Source organism: Trachypithecus francoisi, unplaced genomic scaffold, assembly GCF_009764315.1.
Source record: "Trachypithecus francoisi isolate TF-2019V2 unplaced genomic scaffold, Tfra_2.0 Lachesis_group3, whole genome shotgun sequence".
Taxonomy (NCBI): domain Eukaryota; kingdom Metazoa; phylum Chordata; class Mammalia; order Primates; family Cercopithecidae; genus Trachypithecus; species Trachypithecus francoisi.
Genome location: NW_022681468.1, coordinates 118,100,829 through 118,124,882, shown reverse-complemented (window position 1 = coordinate 118,124,882; position 24,054 = coordinate 118,100,829). Strand labels below are relative to the sequence as shown.

General features: G+C 40.4%; 1 protein-coding gene across 1 annotated transcript in view; it reads left to right on the top strand.

The window, feature by feature from the left end:
• Positions 1-24,054, top strand: part of THSD4 (thrombospondin type 1 domain containing 4) — a 702,948-nt gene that overhangs the window by 31,911 nt on the left and 646,983 nt on the right. The window contains exon 3 of the mRNA XM_033189536.1: positions 7,764-7,833. Coding sequence (XP_033045427.1) covers positions 7,764-7,833 — 70 coding nt within the window. The remainder of the gene's footprint in view (positions 1-7,763; positions 7,834-24,054) is intronic.

Below are 24,054 nucleotides of genomic sequence, written 5' to 3'. Positions count from 1 at the left end.
CTTGTCCAGGCTGATCTTAAACTCCTGGACAGCAGCACTTTCTTTAGTGACTGGTATTTCCTCCCTCCTCTCTTTCTCCTTTTCTGCCTTCACTTTATTCTATCCTTCCATTCTGTTGTTCACTTGATATTTATTAGTCTTGAGGATGAGACTGCAAAGGTGTATCAGAAACCATTTCTTCAAGAAACCTGCCATTGAGGAGGGAAATTTACCAAAGGGTGTTGTGTCTTTAAAAGCTGTGCTGTGTCCGGGCGCGGTGGCTCAAGCCTGTAATCCCAGCACTTTGGGAGGCCGAGACGGGCGGATCACGAGGTCAGGAGATCGAGACCATCCTGGCTAACATGATGAAACACCGTCTCTACTAAAAAAATACAAAAAATTAGCCGGGCGAGGTGGCGGGCGCCTGTAGTCCCAGCTACTCGGGAGGCTGAGGCAGGAGAATGGCGTAAACCCGGGAGGCGGAGCTTGCAGTGAGCTGAGATCCGGCCACTGCACTCCAGCCTGGGCGACAGAGCGAGACTCCGTCTCAAAAAAAAAAAAAAAAAAAAAAAAAAAAAAAAAAAAAGCTGTGCTGTGTAGGCCAGCACAGTGGCTCACTGTAGTCCCAGAACTTTGGGAGGCCGAGGCAGGCAGTTCACTCGAGCCCGGGAGTTCAAGGCCAGGCTGGGCAACATAATGAAACCGTGTCTCTACAGAAACAAACAAACAATTAACTGGGTGTGGTTGCATACACCTGTGGTCCCAGCTTTTCAGGAGGCTGATGTGGGAGGATCACTTGAGCCTGGGAGATCGAGGCTGTGGTGAGCTGTGATCTTGCCACTGCACTCCGCCTTGGTGACAGAGCAAGACTCTGTCTCAAAAAAAAAAAAAAAAGGAAAAAAGGCTGTGCTGTGTTAGAACACCTTACATTGCCAGAGGTACTGGTCGAGAAAATACAAATGGCTGCAAGACCTAAGAACCTGGAAACAAGTGATAAAAACCAATTTGCAGTTAGAATATGTGTCCTTAAGTCCACGCTCTATAATGGAAATATTTCACTCTGCACGAGCCAGGCAGGCGTTTTCACAGGGCCTGTTGGTCTTGGTTTGGCTGCAGCTTGGTATCTGAATGTTTCCAAGACCAAGGCAGATCCAGAGGGAGCCCAGTTAAGAGGACACAGGGTCACTGACAGTACAGTAAACAACACCTGATAGCAGGAAGGAGACAGCTAAATGCCAGCCAGATTCCAAAAGCCCTAAGGGTCTGAGGATCTCAAGCCCCAGGCTGCTGTACGCCTAAGACCGAAGACCGCCACCTTGAGCTGCACAAATTGATTGATACTCAACTTGGTGCCTCTGAGCCATCAAAGAAAGGTTACTGAAGCTCAGATTAATTTGTGTAAGAAAACAGAGGAAATAAATAGAATGCATTTTTTTAAGTTTGGGATTTATGTGGTTAGCTTCATTTATTTTGAAATTTAGAATGTCCTCTGGTGGGACTGGATGACTGCAACTTTATTGCATCCACCTAGTTTCTGATGATTCTTGCAAGCAGTGGCAGAAAATAAAGGAGGCTGTGAAGCCACCAGGCTTCCCTACCTCATGCAGAGTGGGGAAGAAAGTGGATGTAATCAAATGGCAAATGCTTGTTTTGTAAAAACGTGTTGTGTCCTAATGAGGCCCTGCGGCACAGTCGTTAGGAGTCCAGGCCAAGAGTCTGACTGCTGGTCTTAGAAATCAAGCTTTACCACTTAGTAGGTATGTGTGGCTCTTTGGCAAATGACTTAATCTCTCTTTGCCTCAAATTCCTTACCTGCAAAATGGGTATAATGTAAGTGTCTGATAGGATGGTTGTGAAGTACTACTTGTGAGCCCTGAGATCAATGGTAGCAATCAGTTCTTTGTTGGCTAATGTCATATTGGTAACCCATCCCCCTTCCTTGCTGCCTTTACTCTTTTTTTTTTTTTTTTTGAGACAGAGTCTCGCTCTGTCACCCAGGCTGGAGTGCAGTGGTGCGATATCAGCTCACTGCAAGCTCTGCCTCCTGGGTTCATGCCATTCTCCTGCCTCAGCCTCCCGAGTAGCTGGGACTACAGGCGCTTAGCTGTTGTCAGAAGAAGGCAGAGGGCAGAGCTGAGCACAGTGAAAATGCATGCTTAGCAAATATTTTTGTTTTTCTGAGACAGAGTCTTGCTGTGTTGCCCAGGCTGGAGGGCAGTGGTGCAATCACGGCTCATTGCAACCTCCACCTCTTGGGTTCAAGCGATTCTCCTGCCTTAGCCTCATGAGTAGCTGGGATTACAGGCACACACCACCATGCCCAGCTAAATTTTGTGTTTTTAGTGGAGACGGGTTTCACTGTGTTGGCCAGGCTGGTCTCAAACTTGTGACCTCAAAAGATCTGCCTGCCTCGGCCTCCCAAAGTGGTAGGCTTACAGAGGTGGGCCGCCGTGCCTGGCCAGCAAACATTTGTTATCTCCAGAGTGCACTAGGCAGGATTTCACTTCAATGCTAAGATTTTGGCTCTCTTTTGCTAAGGTCGATATAATTTTATTAGTGATCTGGTTGCTCCCAAGATATCTCTTGGGTTGTATTAACTGAGGAAGAAAGGAAGTAGTTTTTTTTTTTTTTTCTTGTTTTCCTTGTTTTGTTACTTGATATGCCCAAGTGGTGTTGTTCATTGAGGTAATTCGAGGTACACAGGGGCTGTGACAGTATCCACCCCTCATTACAGCTGAGATGGTAGGGGGCATGGAGAGTGGGATTGGCCAAGGCAAATACAGAAGCCCAGAGCTCCCGTTCCATGATGTAAATCTTGTACCAAATTTCAGTGAGCATTATTTTCTACACGGGGAAATGAAATGATGGAGTGTTTAAAACCTAGAACAGCACTGGGTAGATGGCATAACTTTTTTTTTTTTTGGTTGGTGTGAAATGTTAGGTTATTTCGACTGCAAGGTGAATCGGAAAGTCTTGGTAGGAATGTAGCTTCCCCCCGCCACTTGGAAAGGAGTGTGTGATTTGTTTGCCAAAGGCCCTGGTAGCCTTCAATCTGTCAAAACGTTGCAAGCTGGGAGCGGTTTGCCAAAGCAAACTATCAAAGTGAAATAACACACGAGTTGCACACACAGAGACACATGCATGCTCTCTCATTCTCCAAACATTAATTTTGAATTGGGTCAGGAGGAACAAGGATTTGGGCTAGATTGTTGGTGTTTTGAAAAGAGGTGGGCACAGCTACAGATACCAATTAGCTAAGTATGCGCAAGCAGGGTGAGGTATCCTAAAACAGAGTGTGCTGAGCAGGGGTGAGAAACTTGCAGCCCTTGGCAGAGTTTCCTCTGGCCCCTGGGGTTATATATTGCTGTGCCTGCTGTTATTGTAGCCCAAAGAATAATTGCCCCTCTGGGGGAATTTATTCTATTCCATTCAGAGCAGAGACCATTTAATATCTCAGATTCTACTCCAGAATGAATTTTGTTGGGTACCCCTATGCATTTTAGCTTCACTAGGGCCCAGTAAATGAAGAAAAGAAGCATTTGAACATCTAAATATAATTTGTGTCGCACTTTTGTAACAAGAGGCACCAGCAAACATTTTGCTGCCATATCTTGTCATCTTCTAAGGATGGTTTTTTGGAGAGGGGTAACATAGAAATTCAAAAGCAGATCTGATTTTTATAAATCCCTCATAAAAGAAAGTTGTAAAAGCTCCCGAAGTGGCTTTGGACACTTTTGAATATGTTAATTCACAGTATTTTCACTTAATCTTGAGATTTCAGGGGTCACCAGGATGGTGAAGCATCATTCTTTAATCCAGTGAATTAAGCTACTGCTATATAGCAGCCACTCTGCTAGGTGCTGGGGAATTCAGTAGTGACAAAACAAACTCCCTGATCTCATGGGGCTTACATTCCCTTGGCTAGAGAGAGAGAAATTTAAATAAAGACAGTGTGTTAGATAGTAAGTGCTATGGAGAAAAGGACTGGGCTGGGAGAGGGACCACTGTTTTTTGTAGGCTCAAGGAAGCCCTGTACAGACAAGATCCTTTGGGCAGAGACCTTAAGAAGTGAGGGAATGAGTAGAATTGACCAGGCAACCTGGAATGCAGTTCCTCCAAGTCAGAGGAAAACCTAGATGTGATCTCACTCCCTCTCCTGCCCCAAGTCCCCCTGAATGCTATGGAAGTGCAACCTCAGATCAGTGATTATCCAAAACTGCTCCGTACAAATATGTGGCTACTGTGTGTGCCAAGAGCTTTGAGGCACTGAGGTGTAACACGTTTATGAAGCTGCTGTTTTTTTTTTTCTTTCTTTTAACAAAACCACACCAATCTGGTTTTCTTTTTAAATGAGTAAGCAGTGCCAGAATGTGTTACAAATGATTCACATTTGTAGGCCTGGGTTCATAATGTGCTTTCTTGCATATTAACTCATTTGAGGTAGGAAGACAGATTATATAATTCCCATTTTACAGATGAGGAAACTGAGGCACAGCAAGAGAAGGTGATTTGCCCAAGGTCATGCAACCATGGAGCATGGACTTGTGAGTTGTGATGCACATGTTCTTGGTTTAGAGGTCAAATTGGATCCAGTAGTGATACAGCTATAAGATTACTGTCTTTTTGCCACCGCTGTCTGGGAACCCGCTCTCTTTAATTCTCCTGCCCTATTGCTGGAAGACATCTTGATCAATATTTCCAGTACATTATGTGTGTAATGAACAGGCTCATTTTCAAGTATTAAAAAGTCCAAAGGAAGTTGTGTGTGGTGGGAGTAAGAAGGGGAATAATTTTAGAAGTTATCCAGGACATCGGTAACATCACCATCTAGACCTGAACCATTAGCTTCCTGTGTCCTGAATAGCACAGATCTGTGTATCTGCACTGGACAGTACAGACAGAAAATGTTTCCATCATCGTAGAAAACTCTATGGGACAGTGCTGCTTTAGATCCTCAGCAAGTTATACTTCAACTCTTTTATTCTTCTCCCCACTAATTTCATATTATTGTCCCGAATACATCCCTTGTTTGGAAGAATGTTGTTATAAATACAGTATATTAAAAGGAAAGTCTAGGCTGTGCACGGTGCTCATGCCTGTAATCCTAGCACTTTGAGAGGCCAAGGCGGGTGGATCATCTGAGGTCAGGCGTTCGAGACCAGCCTGGCCAACATGGTGAAACCCCATCTCCACTAAAAATATAAAAATTAGCCAGGCGTGGTGGTGCCGCCTGTAATTCCAGCTACTGGGGAGGCTGAGGCAGGAGAATCACTTGAGCCCGGGAGGCAGAGATTGCAGTGAGCCGAGATCAAGCCACTGCACTCCAGCCTGAGAGACAGAATGAGACTCTGTTTCAAAGAAAAAAAGAAAAGAAAAGAAAAGTCTAGTCAGATACAAACATTTTGATCTCTCATCCAGTTAAAAACTTCTTTTCTCCTCTAAGCTGGTCCTGTTGTAGCCTCAGACGCCTGTAGTAGGGAAGAGGGGGTTTGGTTGGTTCCTTCACACTCCTAGTTTCCTGCCCTGCCCACTCACTGTCATTGTGAATTCCTTCAGGGTGAGGCACAGGAGAGGAGAGGAGAGGTAACCGGCAAAGAGGTTCCCAGTGGGACTGGTGTTCCTTGTAATCTGGTGCTGCTGTCCTTGGTTGGGAGATGTCCAAGTTCCAGATTCTCCTCTCTTGGGGCACTTTGGAGAATTTCCCCCTCACTAGGCTCTCCTGCTGCACCATGCCCTCGTGCAGGCTATGCAAATCTGCTGACTCCTTAAGGTCCACCTCCCTCACCTAGCTCCTGTACTCCATGGGTATAAGCCGCAGGCTTACTTTCTAGGAAACGTAGAAAGTAAAATCTTTCTGGTGAAAATCTTTGGTAGATTCCTTTCCAGATAACCTAAGTTCCGTGTCTTTCCATGGTGCTAAAACAGCATCTCCTGCCCCTCCAGGCTCTAAAAATACAGACTGTTCCCACCTAGCCCTCTCTCCATTCTTCCCTCTTGGATACTCCAGCTAAGGTTTGGCCTTTAGATGTTTTTCAGAGGAGAATCAGGCACTAATCCTTGTACCCCCGGATACCAGGGCATCTGGATCAAGCTCTGAATGTGTTGTCCCTCTTGCTTGGCTTGGGGAAGAGCTCCTACTTTTCCTTCCCCATAGGGGAGTGGAGGGGCTGTATGCAGCTCTCCTACATTGTCTTCAGGGAAATCCACACCCAGCAAACTCCATCCTCCAGCCTCCTTGTGCATACAGGTGGGAGGTGAGTGAGGGGATGACAAGCACCCACTTTGTCGTTCCTCGATAGGCAGTGCAGCTCTTTGGAATGTGTGCATACTTAGTACCCATGTTCTGAGCTCTGGATCCTCAGCTGCAACTCCATGACTACAGCATGAAGGATGCCTGCAACACCATATTACAGAGACCATCTTCCCTGCTTCTCACCACATTGCACAGTCTCTAGCCAGTCTGTCCATGTCTGTTCTGTGTAGTCTGCTTGGTCACTTACTTACAAAACAGGAGCTCGGGTGGAATTTTGGATTCTTAGAAATGGTGGATGCTTTATCCAACTCCACAAGACCTAACTCCCAGCTTCAGGCAGGTTTTCCTCATCTCCACCCTGATGTGGTGGTTTTTCTTGGTCTGGGGCAGTGTTTCACATCTCTCAGTTGTGTTGCAAGTCTCAAAAAGGTTGGGAACCACTACATTATTTAACTTAGGTTAAATACGGTTTGACAAATGGTCAAAAGATACAGCGGCCTCATTGCCGGGATGCTTAAAATAATGACACTGATGATTTGAAATCATGAGACCTTGGGCATTTAAATTAATTGACAGTGCTTGTCTCGCCTTTGGTCTGAGGTTGCATTTCCAATCACATTCAGATGGGACTTGGGGCAGGAGAGGGAGTGAAAGATCTAGGTTTTCCTCTGACTCAGAGGACCTGCATTCCAGGTTGCCTGGTCAACTCTGCTCCTTCCCTCACCTTCTTAACTTACTAACCATGCCAATTGTTTTACCTCTGTCATATTCAGTGATCCTCACAGAAGGTGAGAATGTTTGAGGCATGGAAATGCTAACTGACCCGAGATCACCCAGATGGGAACGATGGAGCTGGGATTCTAGCCTGGCTCCATGCCCTCTCCAGCACACCCTGCTGTCTCAGCCGGCTCCTATTTCCCCACCTCCTCTTTATTTGATGACATTCCCTAATCAGGGCTGGTGACAGTGAGGCTTAGCACAGCTAATCCCACCCATGGAGAACATATGTGACATCAAAAGGCTGGAAAGAGGCAGAGGAATGGTTCCCAGGAAAGCATGAGCTGTAAGGAGAGGAACTTCCCTGGCAGGCTCAAAGCCCACACGTTTCCCTGACCCTACCACCCGTGAAGGACCGCATGTGGGCTGCACTAGCACTCCCTCTGCCAGGCATGGTGCATCCTCTTACTCAGTTCTCCCCTGAACCTCTGAGCCAGTTCCTGTTGTTATCCCCATTTTTCAGGGGAGGAGACTGAGACTTAGAGAGGTTAAAACTCTGACCTAGAACACCCCTGAGGGTAAGCAGGAAGGCTGGGATGTGATCCCACACCTGCCCCATGCCATGTCTTGCCACAGCACCATGCTGCCTCCCTCCTATAGGGCCAACAGTTTGTGTCTTCACTGGGTCACGTCCCAGGGCCTGGGTTGGGCTGTTCCCCCCCATCCACTGATAAGATGGTGATGCTGCCTTCCACTGGGTGCTGTTGCCTGGAACATACTCACCATCTTGCCTGTTGCTATTTTCCCTTTTCAGTGTCCTGGGTTCCCTCCTGCTGCTTGGATTCCAGTTCGTCTGCCCACAGCCCTCCACTCAACACAGGAAGGTAAGCCATGGCCATCCAGAGGTTTTCTTCTCTGCCCAAGAGGCTAGGGTCACTCTGGTCACTGCCCTGAACTTTGTTCTATTTGAAGGTGAGTCACCACTGATCCTGAAAGGAAGCACAGTTTACAGAATGTGGAGTGTACTATTCTGTTCTCGCATTGCTATAAAGAAATACCTGAGAGTGGGAAATTTACAAAGAGGTTTTATTGGCCCACAGTTCCGCAGGCTGTACAGGAAGCATGATGCTGGCCATCTGCATGGCTTCTGTGGAGGCTTCAGGAAGCTTACAATTATGATGGAAGACAAAGTGGGAACAGCACTTCACATGGCTGGAGAAGAAGCAAGAGAGAGAACGGGGAGGTGCCATATACTTTTAAACAACCAGATCTCACGAGAACTCATTATTGCCATGACTGCACCAAGGGGGATAGTGTTAAACCATGAGGAATCATCCCTATGATCCAATCACCTTCCACCAGGCCCCGCCTCCAACTTTGGAGATTACAATTTGACATGAGATTTGGGTGGGGACACAGATCCGAACCCTATCATGGAGCTTAAAATGTGAAGCTGGTGCCTGGAGTCGGTCTCTGATTTGAGAGCAATGGCAACTTTGCAACATGTGTTCGCTACAATGGACAGCTGAGAGGTCAGTGGGAGCATTCTACAAAGGCATGGGCAGAACTTAAGGAACCCACTTGGAAATGGAGGAGACCAGTATGGAGCTTTTACCCTCTCTTGGGGCACCTTCAAGGTCAAGGGCAGGGATAGAGTTGCAGCTGTAGCTGTGGCTGTTGCTATGCAAGAGAACCCCCTGACAGGGAGTCATGATCTTCAGTAGAGGGACACAGTCACTGCCAACTGATGGCCAGGCAGGGATGGAACTGCGAAATAAGAACCTCACCTTCTCTTTCCTCTCACCCCTCATTTCCTGTTGGTGACTCCCTTTGGCCAAACCAAGCAGAAGGCAGAAGATAAGAAGGCTTTGATGCAGTCCCCAAAGGCCAGCCTCCTGGGCCACAGGACTGGGTGGAGAAGGGTAGACAGCATCTAAAGGAGCAAATGGACAGTATTGCATACGCTTCCCTTCAGGCTTTGTGTGTTTTATAGTAAATGAACCATCCACCATTGCCTGAATAAGCCTAATGGTGCACTGCAACTGAGCAGGTCCTTGATCAATGTTTCCTTAGAAACAATACATGACAGGACTCTTAGAAAGTCCCTAGAAGCCCTTCCTGCTACCTAGGAGCTCCTCCTGTCTACCTGGAATCAAATTCAGACTCCTGAGAAGAGATCAGTTATTTGTATCCAAGTATGACCAAGTTGGTTGACTCCTTTCCTGAGAGAGGGTTTTCTTTTCTTTTTCTTTGTTTTTGAGATGGAGTTTCGCTCTTGTCACCCAGGCTGGAGTGCAATGGCACGATCTCGGCTCACTGCAACCTCCACCTCCCGGGTTCAAGTGATTCTTCTGCCTCATCCTCCTGAGTAGCTGAGATTACAGGCCTGCGCCACCACACCCAGCTGCTTTTTTTTGTTTTAACAGTAGAAACGGGGTTTCACCATGTTGACAGGCTAGTCTCGAACTCCTGACCTCAATCAGGTGATTGATCCACCCACCTCGGCCTCCCAAAGTGCTGGGATTATAGGCGTGAGCCACTGCACTGGCCTGAGAGAGGGTTTTCATAGGGGAAATTCAGGACAGAAGGGGGCCAAGAAAAAAGAGTATGTGCACATATTTGGCTAAATATGACCCTTCTTGGGAGCAGTTCTTCGTGTTTTTATCTGATTATAGTCTAATTTCTTTTCTGTTTCAGTCTGTTTTTCTGGACCAGGTATAAACCTCTACTGTACTGTATCTCCCACTAGGATGTAAGCTCCATGAAAGTAGGAACTTACTAGTCTTGTTCATGGCCCTATTCCCAGCTCCTAGAATAGAGCCTGGCATGTTGTAGGTGCTCAATAAAATCCTTGTTGAACGACTGACTGACTGAATGGAAAACCTGGCCAAGGTCTAAGCATCATTTCATTGGATTCACCTGGAAATTTGCACCGCCCCCCCCCCCCCCCCCCCCCCCCGCACCCCGCTTACTCTGCTGCATCATCTCTATTCATAATATCAGGACTCAGAAAGGACAACTGCCTACTTTTATTATGAAGTTGTATTATTTATTAATGTTTAGAATTACCAGGTTTGTTAATCCTAACAGTTGAATCAATTTACTGTGTTCCTCTTGTTGTTGTTACTCAAATAGGCTATCATAACTGAAAATACCTTATACATGATCAATTTACTTTGCTGTCTCCTGTAATTTTTCAAGTTAACCTGAATGATATGTGAGTCACCTGAACAAAAGGTCCCCAAATAGGTAGCACTCTCATCTTTCTTCAAGTGTTTGCTCTGAGAAATGGGGAAACAAAGATTTATGAGTTATTTTATCATTAAAATTTTTTAATTGATGTAGTAATTGTACAGATTTATGCATACAATTTGGTGTTTCAATACATGTGTATTATACAATGATTCAGTCAGGGTATTTAGCATTCTAGTCACCTCATGCATTTATCATTTTTTTTTTTTTTTGTGGTGAGAATATTCAAAAGCCTCTCTTCTAGCTATTTTGTCATATATAATACCTTACCATTAACCATCATCAAGCTACTGTGTAATAGAACACCAGAACTTACTCCGCCTGTCTTTGGTAACTTTGTACCCGTTGACCAACCTCTCCCCACTCTCACCTCTTTTCTTTCCCCTCTTCTCCTCAGTCTCTGGTAACCTCTGTTCTCCTTTCTGCTTCTATATCAGCTCTTTTTTTCTTTTTTTTTTTCAGATTCCACATATGAGCGAGATCTGTGGTATTTGTCTTTCTGTGTCCAGCTTATTTCACTTTAAACATAATAACCTCCAGGTCCATCCATGTTGTCCCAAATGAAAAGATTTCACTTTTTAATGGCCAAATAATATTTCCATTGTGTATATATACACCACATTTTCTTTGCTGTTCATTTGTTGTTGGACACTTGGACTGAATCCATACTTTGGTTAATGTGAATAGTGCTGCAATAAACATAGGGGCACAGATGTTTCTTGAACATTCTGATTTCATTTCCTTTGGATATATATGCAATAGTGGGATTGCTGGATCCTATGGTGGTTCTATGTTTAGTTTATTAAGGAGCCTCCTAATGTTGTCCATGGTGGCTGTACTAATTTACAGTCCCACCAACAGTATGTAAGTGTTCATTTTCTTCCATATCCTTACCAAACATTTGTTTTGTCTTTTATCTTTATTTATTTATTTATTTTTTAATGGAGTCTTGCATTGTCTCCCGGGCGGGAGTGCAGTGGCACGATCTCAACTCACTGCAACCTCTGCCTCCTGGGCTCAAGTGATTCTCCTGCCTCAGCCTCCTGAGTGGCTAGGATTACAGGCATGTACCACCACATCTGGCTAATTTTGTATTTTTAGTAGAGACAGGGTTTCTCCATGTTGATCAGGCTGGTCTTGAACTCCCGACCTCAGGTGATCCGCCCACCTCAGCCTTCCAAAGTGTTGGGATTACAGGCAGGAGCCACCACACCTGGCCAACACTTGTTTTCTTCTGTCGTTTTGATAATAGCTGTTCTAACTGGAGGGAGGTGGTATCTCACTGTGGTTTTGATTTGCATTTCCCTGATGATTAGTGATGTTGAGCCTTTCAAAATATATTTTTTGGCCATTTGTATGTCTTCTTTTGATAAATGTCTATTCAGATCATTTGCCTATTTAATCAGATTGTTGAGTTGATTTTTTTTTTTTTTTGATGTTGAATTATTTAAGTTCTTTATATATGCCGGATATTAGCCCCTTGTCAGATGTATAGTTGCAAATATTTTCTCCTGTATGTTGTCTTTTCAGTTTATTGTGGAAATTTATACTCCCTCACTTCACTGTTTCCATTGCTGTGCAGAAGCAAAGTTTGATGTCATTCCATTTGTTTATCTTTGCTTTTGTTTCCTGTGCTTTTGAGATCTTATTTCTAAAATCCTTGCTCAGCCCAGTGTCATAAAGCATTTCCCTTATGTTTTATTCTAGTAGTTTCATAATTTTGGGTTTTGTATTTGAATCTTTAATCCATTTTTAGTTGATCTTAGTAGGTAGGGGTCTAGTCTCTTCTTGTCAGGTGGATATCTAGTTTTCCCAGCATTATTTACTGAAGAGATTGTCTTTTCCTCAATATGTGTTCCTGGCACCTTTGTTGAAGATCAGGTGGTGTGTGAATTTATTTCTGGCCTCTCTGTTCTGTTCCATTGGCGTGTGTGTCTGTTTTTATGCCAGTACCGTGCTGCTTTGGTTATTGCAGGTGTGTAGTATATTTTGAAGTCAGGTAGTGTGATGCTTCTTTTTGCTCAGGATTACTGTGGCTATTTGGGGTCTTTTGTGGTTCCATATGAATTTTAGGATTATTTTTTCAATTTCTGTGAATAATGTCATTATTATTTTGATAAGAACTACATTAAATCTGTAAATTGCTTTGGCTTGCATGGCCATTTTAACAATATTAATTCTTCCAATCTATGAACATGGGATATTATTCCACTGTTTTTGAAGTTTTCAGTGTAGAGATCTTTCACCTCCTTACTTAAGTTTATTCCTAGGTATCTTATTTTTGTTTGTGTATACTATTGTAAATGGAATTATTTTCTTGATTTCTTTTTCAGATAGTTTGTAGTTAGCATATGGAAATGCTACTGATTTTTGAATTTTGATTTTTTGTGTCCTCTGACTTTACTGAATTAATTAGTTCTAAGAGTTTTTTGGTAGAGTCTTTAGAGTTTTCTGTATGTAAGATTGTGTCATGGCAAACGGGGACAATATGATTTCCTTCTTTCCAATTTGGATGCCCTTTATTTTTTTCTCTTGCCTAATTACTCTGGCTAGGAATCCCTATGTTGATTAGGGTGGTGAAGGTGGGCATCCTTACTTTGTTCCTGTTCTTAGAGGAAAAGGTGAAAGCTTTGCTCAGTATAATGTTAATATAATTTATACTATTCAGTATACATTATTCAGTATAATGTTAGCTGTGGCTTTGTCATGTATGACCTTTGTTGTGTTATGGTACATACCTTCTATACTTAATTTGTTGACAGTTATTATCATGAAGGAATGTTGAATTTTGTCAGTTGCTTTTTCTGCATCTTTTGGAATGATCATATGGTTTTTGTCTTTCTGTTCATGTGGTGTGTCACATGTATTGATTTACATATATTGAATCATCCTTCCATCCCTGAGATGAATCTCACTTGATATTAGTGAATAATCTTTATAATATGCTATTGAATTCAGTTTGCTAGTGTGTTTTTGAGAATTTTTGCATCTATGTTCATCAGAAATATTGGCTTATAGTTTTCTTTTTTTGTTGTATCCTTGTCTGGTTTTGGAATCAGGATAATTCTGGTCTTGTAAAATGAATTTGGAAGTGTTTCTCCTTCTTCAATTTTCTGGAAGAGTTTGAAGAGAATTGGTGTTGGTTCTTCTTTAAATTGTTTGTAGAATAGAACAGTGAAGCCATCTGGTCCTGGGTTTTATTTTGATTAAAGACATTTTATTACTGATTCAACTTCCTTACATGCTATCGATCTCTTCAGATTTCCTGTCTTTTTATAATTTAATCTTGGTAGGCTGTATATGTCCAAGAATTTATCCATTTCTTCTGTGTTCTTAAATTTATTGTATAGTTGTTCATAATAGTCTTTTTCTGTTTATCAGTTGTCATGTCTCCTTTTTCATACCTGATTTTATTTATTTGAGTCTTTTCTCTTTTTTTTTCTTAGTGTACCTAAAGTTTGTCAATTTTGTTCGCCTTTTCAAACACAAACTCTTTATTTTTTGATCTTTAATTTTGTGTGTGTGTGTCTTTCGTTCATTTCTACTCTGAGCTTTATTATTTCCTTCCTTCTACCAATTTTGGGTTTAGTTTGTTCTTGAGGTCCATGGTTAAATTATTTATTAGAAATCTTTCTTGTTTTTTGAAGTAGGAGTTACAGGAGGTAATGGAGAAAATCACCAAAAAACCTATTAACCATTCTTGCTTGTCTGAAGGAATTTTTAAATTTCCCTTTTAATTTCTTCATTGACCTACTGGTTACTCAGAAGCATGTTGTTTAATGTTCGTGTATTTGTAAGGTTTTCAAAGATTTTCTTGTTGATTTCTAGTTTTACTTCATGGTGGTGTGAAAAGATACATGTTACATTATCTTTTTAAATTTGTTAAGACTTGTTTTGTGGCCTGACATGTGATCTAACTGGGGAATGTTCCATGTGCAATTGAGAAGAATGTGTATTCTGCATCTCTTGGATGGAATGTTCTGTAATTATCTGTTAGGTCCATTTGGTCTATGGTGCAGTCTAAGTCCAGCTTTTCTTTGTTGATTGTCTGTCTGGATGATCTGTCTGTTGTTGAAAGTGGGGTGTTGAAGACCCCTTCTACCATTGTATTGCAGTCTATCTCTAATATTGATATAATAATATTTGCTTTATATATTTAGATGCTCCAGTGTTGGGTGCATACATATTTATAATTATATCCTCTTATTGAAGTGACACCTTTATCATTATATAATGACCTTCTTTTTGCAGTTTTGGATTTCAAGTCTGTTTCATCTGATGTAAGAATGGCTGCTCCTGCTTGCCTTTGGTTTCCGTTGGCATGGAATATGTTTTTCTGCCTCTTCACTTTCAGTCTGTGTTTGTCTTTAATGGCGAGGTGAGTTTCTTTTAGGCACCATATAGTGGGATCTTGTGTTTTTTTAATCCATTCAGCCACTCTATTTTTTTAAATTAGAGCATTTAATCCATTTACATTCAAGGTTGTTATTGATAGGTAAAGTTTTCTGCCATTTCGTTAATTGTTTCCTGGTTATTTTGAAGATCTTTGTTTCTTTCTTCCTTGCTTGTTTACGTGTGTGGTTTAGTGGGTTTCTGTGGTGCTAAGCTTTGTTTCTTTTCTCATGTTTATTTGTGTATCTGTTGTAATTTCTTTCTTTGTGGTTACCATGGGAGCAGCATAAACAGTTATAATAAACTATTTCAAGCTTAAAACAACTTAACTTTAGTTGTATTAAAGTACTTTACATTTTTCCTTCACCCCCAATTTGTGTTTTGGTTGCCTTAATTTACATCTATATCTTTTGTATGTTCCTCAGCCACTAATTGTAGTTGTTGATGTTTTTTACTTTTTTTGGCTTTAAACCTTCATACTAGGGAACTGAAAGATTTTCATAACACCATTACAGCACTAGGGTATTCAGAGTATGACTATGGATTTACCCAGACTGGTTTTGTATTTTCACATGTTTTCATGATGGTAATTATTGTCTTTCTGTTTCCAGCTATAGCAATTCCATAAGGATTTCTCGATGAATTCTCTCAGGTTTTGCTTGTCTGGGAAGACCTTTATTTCTTCTTCATTTCTGAAAAACAGCTTTGCTGGAAATAATATTCTTAGTTGGTTGACAGCTTATTCTTCTTTCAACACTTTGAATAGATCATTTCATTCTCTCCTGGCATGCAAGGTTTCTGCTCAAAAAAATCTGCTGGTAGTCTAATGGAGATACTCTTACATGTAACTTATATGTAACTTGATGTTTTTCTCTTGAAGCTTTTACAATTCTGTCTTTGACTTTTGGCAGTTTGTTTGTAATGTGCCTCAGAGAGGGTTTTTGTGGGTTGAATCTCATTAAAGACATTTGACCTTCCTGAATAGGGATGTCTACATCTCTCCCAAGACTTAGAGAGTATTGTTGTTGTGGTTAAATCGATTTCCTGTGCCTTTCTCTGTTTCTTCTCTTTCTGAAGTCCTATAATGCAAATATTTGTACCCTTAATGGTGTCCTGTAAGTCCCATGTGCTTTCTTTGTTCTTGTTAATTCTTATTTCTTTTTTCCCTTCCGACTGGGTTATTTCAAAAGGCTTGCCTCAAATTCAGAAATTCTTTCTTCTGCTTGATCTGGTCTGTTGTTGAAGCTCTTAATTGTATTTTTAAATTCATTCATTGAATTCATTAACTCTAAGATTTATTTGGTTCTTTTTTATATATCTGTCTCTTTATTGAATTTCTAATTCAGCTTATGAATTGTTTTCCTGATTTCATTGACTTGTCTGTATTCTTTTGTATCTTACTGAGTTTCTTTAAAATCATTATTTTGAATTGCTTTTTGGGCATTTCATAAATATCCTTTTCTTTGGGGTCAGTTAATGAAGACTCATTATGCTCCTTTAGGGGTACAATATTTCCTTGCTTTTTCATGTTTCTTGTATCCCTCTGTTGATGTCTGTGCATCTAGTAAAACAGTCATTTTTGTAATTTTGTGGATTAACTTTCGTAGGAAGAGCCTTTTCCCTGCAGATGGATCCTGGGATGTTGGTCAGGAATGGTATGTTGACTTTGGTTCTGGGTGGATTCAGTAACGTGGTCTCTGTACAGATTTTTCAACTGTGATCCTCATCTGTGGTATCTGCAATTTTCTCAATGGCCTAGGCTGTAGGAATTTGTGATGCAGTGGTGCAGGTTTGCTGGCAGTGGGGGTGCCAGATTACTTGTCAGGCTAAGCATGTGTGGGTGTGGTGGGCCAGCAGGCTGTTTGGTGGGCTTTCCAGGAAGGTGGAGCCACTGCTGCAATGGCTGTTGAGTTGTGGTGTGGTGTGCTGCATGACTGCATGGGGCTCTTTCTGGGCCACCTCCAGTCAAGCTGTCAGGCCAAAGGTATGTGGAGGGGGGCCTGAGTGGTTACGTGGTGCTTTCTCTGTGGGGAGAGGGAGGTGAGACATCTCTAGGTCAGCTATTGGACCAGAGGTGGCTAGGCAGCTGTGCCAGGATCTCACCAGTGGGTAGAGCCACTTTCAAGCTGGCTGTTATGATGGGTGTGAGAGCACATGAGCTGGGTGACTTCACAGGGTTTCCCCACTGTGAAGGTTTGCTTGTTTCCCTGGGGAATAGGGTACCTGATGAATTCAGATGTTGTGGTCTTGGTTGTTCCTTTGGGCCTAGGCTCTGGGCAGCTGGCGTATTGGTGCTGCAGGCACCCTTATGAATGTAGTGGAATGACGGTGGAACCTCAGAGATGGAGGGGATTGGTGGCTACTGACCCACAACACAAGATGCACTCCAGCAATAGGTCAAGTTTCAAGATGGCACCATGCTGTAGCAGCTGAGGTCATGGGGGTTGGAATGCCAAAATGTGGTTCCTGTTCTGGGGCAATGCAGCCACATGAACGCCCAGTAACTCTCCACGTGGGTTTCTGGTCCTGTAAGTACCAGGAGACCCTTTTATAGCAATGACTGTTCCTGTCTGTGGAGGTGATGGGGCGAAGGATTCCAGCTTACTTTTTCCCCGTGAGAAGAAGTTTCCCTGCCTCTGAGCTGATCCCGGTGGGGGATAGCATATGGCAGAGGGAGGATATCTCATTTCCCTCTCTGTGGTGCTATCCTGGGCTTCCATGCTCTATAGAAATTTTGTTGCTCCCCTGGTGCTTTCCAGTGTACTTCATCAGTAACTCCAGTCAAAGCATAGTTTATTTATTGTTTTGGTACCTTTTTGTGTCATGCAACTCTAGTTGGCCATCATGCTGACATCACTCTATAAGTTACTCTAGAATGTTTAATTTAAAAACTGAGCAAAAAGTATCACATCTTGGGATGTGGTACCTCCTTGTCAAAGCAGTACTAAGAACTTTGTAGTAGAAAGACAGATTAAACCTTTTCCTCAGAATCATGTGGAGATTACTTTATATAGAGAACATACATTTTAGAATAGTTTTTGAATATAATAAATATGTGTACTTGTTATCTTGGCCACTAAGATCATTGCCATTCACTCAAGACAAGAAAGGATTCACTGTTTTCCTTGGTGGTGAGTTTCTTTTTGATGTTTTATCAGAGCTTTGTGGAACTGTGGCTGTCATCCTGATTAAGTGCTCAAAAACTTGGCCGCAGAAGCAGTACTAGCAGTAGTAACATCCATTTTTTCCTGCAAGATGTGAAATGAGGAAATGCTTATTAAAACAGGAGTCAACATGTTTTTAAATAAAGGGTTGTTGTGAACATTTTAGGCTTTCTGTGCTATAAAGTCTGTCACAATTCTTCAAATCTTCCTTTGCAGCACAAAGGCAGCCATAGACAATGTGTAAATGAATAAGCATGGCTGTGTTCCAATAAAACTTTATTTACACAAACAGGTGGTGAGCCAGATTTGGCCCATGGGACACAGTTTGCCAACTCTTGCTCTAAAGTCAGGATAGAAAGGCGTTAACTGCAAGTATACATGTTTTGGAATTTGAAGTTGAAAATTTTCTGCTCCTGGGACTTTAAGAAACACAGAAGATTTTGGGAAAAAGTATTTTTTTAATCAAAGCATGAGACTTACGATTGTGATCAAATTGTTTTCATTACTTAGATAATCATAATTGAATTTTTGCTGACCCATTGTTTTGTGGCAAAATCTACTTGCAGTCTTTAGCAGACAGCTGGGGCATAAAGAATGAGAAAACCATTTATGGTAAATTCTTAAGAGACAACATTATTAATTTGTATACACTGTAGTTTAGTATGTATATGAAAACTGCTACTAAAAGACATCGCTTTTTTTTTTCTCAGCACAATGGTGTGTCCAACTTTAGCATATGGAAGCATTTCTACAATGTAAGTTATTCTGAGGAAAAGACATAATTTGTAAATGCTGTCAAGTAAACTCTGCATTTCCACATGCTGCTTAGGTGACTTGATACATCTCTGCAAAAACTGTCCCATAACAGTGCAGGAAAAGAGGACCCTGGTGTAGAGTTTAAGTAGCTCTTTCCAGATGTTTCTGCCCAGAAGTCATCCTCATGTTCCTGCAATATGAACAGTATCACAAAGAGCTGTTCAACTTCTATTCTTGGTAATTAATTAAAGATACTTGGCAAATGACTATATTTTTAAAACTTTCTGTAGCTTCATTTGTGGATAAAGTGAAACCAAGAGTAGGAAAAAAGTTGAGCAAGACTTTAATAAAACAATAAGTTTTAAGTAAGGGAAAATACGTCGATTGTAGAATGCTTTAAAATAAATGAACTGTTCTACTGTCTGCCCAGCAGACACTCCACGAACAAGTTGTTTTACAAGTCATAATGTGTATGGTCAACATACTGTACGCAGAAAAGATTGTGAGACATTGTATTTTTTAGTTCCACATATGAAAAATCATACATACACTTTAATCACAACTGCTCAAACGTTTTTTGTTAACTTTTTAAATTAAAAATACTTATGTTTATTATAGAGAATTTAGAAACAATGAAAACTAGAGGAACTAAAATCTCATTGTCATGGCCACCAGCCAAGGGGAACTGCTTTTTTAAACTGTTATTTATAGAAACTCTGAGATAACGGAGATACTGTAGAATGAAATAAGGGTGAGGTAAAATATTTGTCTTGCTAACTGATAAGCAAGTCACAATGCGAACAGCGGAGGACCTTGTGATGGGTTACAGGCATTATTAATGCAGTAGGATGTGCAACCAGTGACTTTAGATTGCCCCTTGACAATGTCTTGCCGTTGGATGTTGAACAGAAAGCCTATAGAAGGGAAAAGATTTCAGGTTAATAAAACTCAAATTATTGCTTCTATATTCAATAGGAAGAAAGGAAAAAACAGTAATGCACCTAGAGGAAAACATATGAGAATAGCTTCATAATTTCAGGCAAAGGTTCTTAAACAAGACACAAAAATCAGTAACCAAAAAAAAAAAAAAAAAAATCAGTAACCATAAAACAATTGTACTACATTTGAGTTGAGGATGTTTAAAAATGGAAACACATCATAAAAAGAGTGAAAAGATAAACCATGGACAGGGTAAAGACATTACAACAATATATTGGTAAAAGATTTTTATTCAGAATATATAAAGAACCCCTACAGATCATTAAGAAAAAGTTAAGCCATTCAATTTAAATGGCTTAAACAGACAGTTCATATGAGGGGATATCCAAATGGCTGCTAAGCATGTGAAAAGGTAGTCAATCAAAATCTTTAGTCCTTAGGTAACTACAAATTAAAATCTCAGTGTGACACTGTCAGAATGGCTGAAATGAAAAACACTACCAAGTGTTGGTGAGGATAGGGAGCAATTGGAACTTTCATACACTGCTGGTGGGAGTTTAAATGGTAAACCACTTTGAAAAACTGTCAATGTATCTTAAAGCTAAACATTGCCCATGCTATGATCTGGCTACTGTATTCCTAGGTATTTAGCCAAGATAAATATGGACATATATCCACCAAAACACATGGATAACAATATTCATAGTAGTTTCATTTACAATAACTGCAAACTGGAAATAACCCAAAAGTCCGTCAATAAGAGAATGGAGAAATACATTATAGTATGTTTATACAAGAGAAAACCAAACAACAGTAAAGAGAAAATAACTTGTTTCTAGCCAAGATAAAGCAGCAGGGATTGGATTTACCTTCTCACTTGAAACAACCAAAAATACCCAGATAATGTATATGAAATGTTTTTCCAAACCTAGAACTTTAGACAACAAAAGATAGTTATCACTCAGAGATAGAAAATAAATGAATTGAGTCATAAAATGTCCCCAGCTTACTGCCTTGGGAGTTTCCTAGTCTTGCTGCAGGGAGGGGTATGCTAGGCAGAACCTGTTAGACATCTTGAGTTAAGGAGATAGACTTAAGAGTTCAGCAAGATGGCTGGGCATGGTGGCTCAAGCCTGTAATCCCAGCACTTTGGGAGGCCAAGGCAGGCGGATCACCTGAGGTCAGGAGTTCAAGACCAGACTGGCCAACATGGTGAAACCCCATCTCTACCAAAAATACAAACGTTAGCCAGGCATAATGGTGAGTGCCTGTAATCCCAGCTACTCGGGAGGCTGAAGCAGGAGAATCTCTTGAACCCAGGAGGCAGAGGTTGCAGTCAACCGAGATCTCACCGGGCAACAGAGTGAGACTTTGTCTAGGAAAAAAAAAAAAAAGAGTCCGGCAAGTCCAAGTGATGATGGTCTGCAGGACAGAGTACCAGAGAGGAGAGAACTACACAGACAGAAGACTATGGAGCTCTGCAGGAGATCCTCCATAAGGATGCAGCATACGAGTGATGAGCACACACATTTGAGGAAACAATCTGAGGTTGAGGAAAGATTCTTCCAAGAGAATGAAAAAGAACAGTGCCCAACATTCATTCACGACCAAGAACAGTGACTGTTCCCACTAGGCATACTTTAAAAACTCATAATCCAGGAGGCATTGAATAGAATACTCAGGAAGCTTTCACCTCAGTATTGGGGGAATAGTTAACCCTAGACTGTGTCCTGCTCTGGATCTAATAAATTATGACATCTATACTGAAATGATTAATCTGTTTCTAAATAACTTAACTGTATCCTAGCACAAAGTATGGGAATATAAAAATATCCAGCACCCAACAAGGTACAATTCAAGATGTCTAGCATTTAGTCAAAGATTACCAGGCTTGCACAGAAGCAGAAAAATATTAACATTATTCCCCGTAATGAGGAGAATAATCACGCAATTGAAAGCAATTCAGAACTGGCACATATTTTAGAATATGGAAACAAAGATATTAAAAATTACTAAAACCATATTCCATATATTCATAAAGTTAAGTAGAAGCATGGAAGATATTAAAAAGACACCCAAATCTAACTTCTTGAGATGAAAATGACAAGATCTGAGATGAAAAATATACTGGATGGGATTAATGGCAGATTAGACTTTGCAGAAGAAAAAAACAAGTGAACTTGAAGATATTACAGCAGAAACTCTCCAAAGTGAAATATAAAAAGGAAAAATAGAATTCAAAAAAGATGAACAGAGCATCAGTGAACTCTGGGACCACTTCAGGTTGGCTAATATATGGGCAATTAGAGTACCAAAAGGAGAAGAGATAGGGGTGACAGAAAAAATATTTGAAAAAATAATAGAAAAGTTTCCAAACTTGATGAAAACTATAAATCCAAGAATGTCAATAAACTCCAAGTACTAGAAACATGAAAAAAAAATGGCATCAAGTCACATCATAATCAAATTGCTCAAGACCACTGATACAGAAAAAAAATTTAAAAGCCCTTAGGAAAAATAGACATATTACGTACATGGGAACAAAGTTAAGAATGACAGTAAATTCTCTACCTCCTGTCATTCATGCAAGTGAAGCAACATCTTTAAAGTACTAAAAGAATAAAATTGTTAACCTAAAATCTCATACCCAGCAAAAATATCTTTTAAAAATGAAGGTAAAATAAAGACATTTTCAGACATACAAATGCTACACTACACCTGCCCCATAAGAATTGTTGCAGGAAGTTCTTTAGGCTGAAGGAAAATATCAGATGGAAATATGGATTTTCTCAAAGGAATGACTGCACCAAAAATGATAACTACATAGGTAACCATATTTTAAAAATTTCTCCTAAATTAAGCATCTTTTAAAGATTGACTCTTTAAATACAAATAATACTCATCTGTTGTAGAGTTTATAACATATGTATAAGTAAATTATGTATAACAGTAATAGTATAAATGTCTGAAAAGGATAAATAAGGAGGTGAAAAACTTGTACAATGAAAACTACAAAGCATTGCTAAAAGAAATTAAAGAAGTCATAAATAAGTATAAAGACATGCCATGTTCGTGAATTGGAAGACTATCATAAAAGGAAGTATGATATTATAAGGTTCTTATTATGATGCATGTAAAATGGTATCACGTTACTTGAAGGTATACTGTGATAAGTTAAAGATGTAAGTTTATAAACCCTAAAACAGCCATCAAAGTGACAAAATAAAGCATTTTAGCTTATATGCCAGAAATGAAATAAAATGGAATCCTAAAAATATTCAAATATCACCTGTAATCCCAGCACTTTGGGAGGCTGATGTGGGTGGATCACCTGAGGTCAGGAGTTCGAGACCAGCCTGGCCAACATAGCAAAACCCCATCTCTACTGAAAGTACAAAAATTAGCAGGGTGTGGTGGCACATGCCTGTAATCCCAGCTACTCAGTAGGCTGAGGTAAGGGAATTGCTTGAACCTGGGAGGCAGAGGTTGCAGTAAGCCAAGATCATGCCACTGCACTCCAGCCTGGGTGACAGAGTGAAACTCCATCTCAAAAAAAAAATTTCAAATAAATGGATAAATGTACCATGTTTATGGGTCAAGAAACTCAATATTGTTATGATAACCATTCTCTTCAAATTGACCTTTGGATTTAACACAATTCTAATACAATTCTTAGCAGACTTTTAATATAAATTGACAAACTGATTAAAAATACTTATTAAAATGTAGAAGCCCTAGAATAGCCAAAACAAATTTTAAAAAGAAGAAGAAAATTGCAAGACTTGTACTCTGTAATCTATATATTATCAGCTCCAGTAATCAAGATAGCATGTTATTGGTGTAAAGATAGGCAAATAGATAATGGAATAGAATAGAGCGTGAAAATAGTCCTACACACACATATATATATATGTGGACAATTGATTTTTATAAAGGAGAAAAGTAGTCTTTTTAACAAAAATGTGAACTTCAATCCATATCTTGTACAATATACAAAAACTAACTTAGACTCAACAACCTAAGAATAGAAGGAAATTACTCCAATATAATAAAGACCGTATAAGAAAAACCTATGGTGAACATCATACTCAATGGTGAAAGCAAGAACAAAATAAGGATGCTCGCTTTTGCCACTTCTATTTAACACAGAACTGGAAGTTCTAGGAAAAGCAATTAGGCAAGAAAAAGAAATAAAAGGCTTCCAAATTGGAAATGAAGAAGGAATACTTTTCCTCTTCACAGATGATATGATCTTATATGTAGAATCCTAAAGTATCCACAAAAAGATTGTTAGAACTAATAAATAAATTCACCAAAGTAGCAGGATACAAGGTCAACATGCAAAAATCAATTGCATTTCTATATACTAAAAAGATCAATCTGAAAAGCAAATCAAGTTAACAATTCTGTTTACAATAGCATCAAAAGAATAAAGAACTTGGCGATGAACTTAATCAAGGAGGTGAAAAACTTGTACAATGAAAACTACAAAGCATTGCTGAAAGAAATTAAACACATAAAGAAGTATAAAGACATCCCATGTTCATGAATTGGAAAACTTAGTATTGTTAAGGTATCAGTACTATGCAAAGCAATCTATGG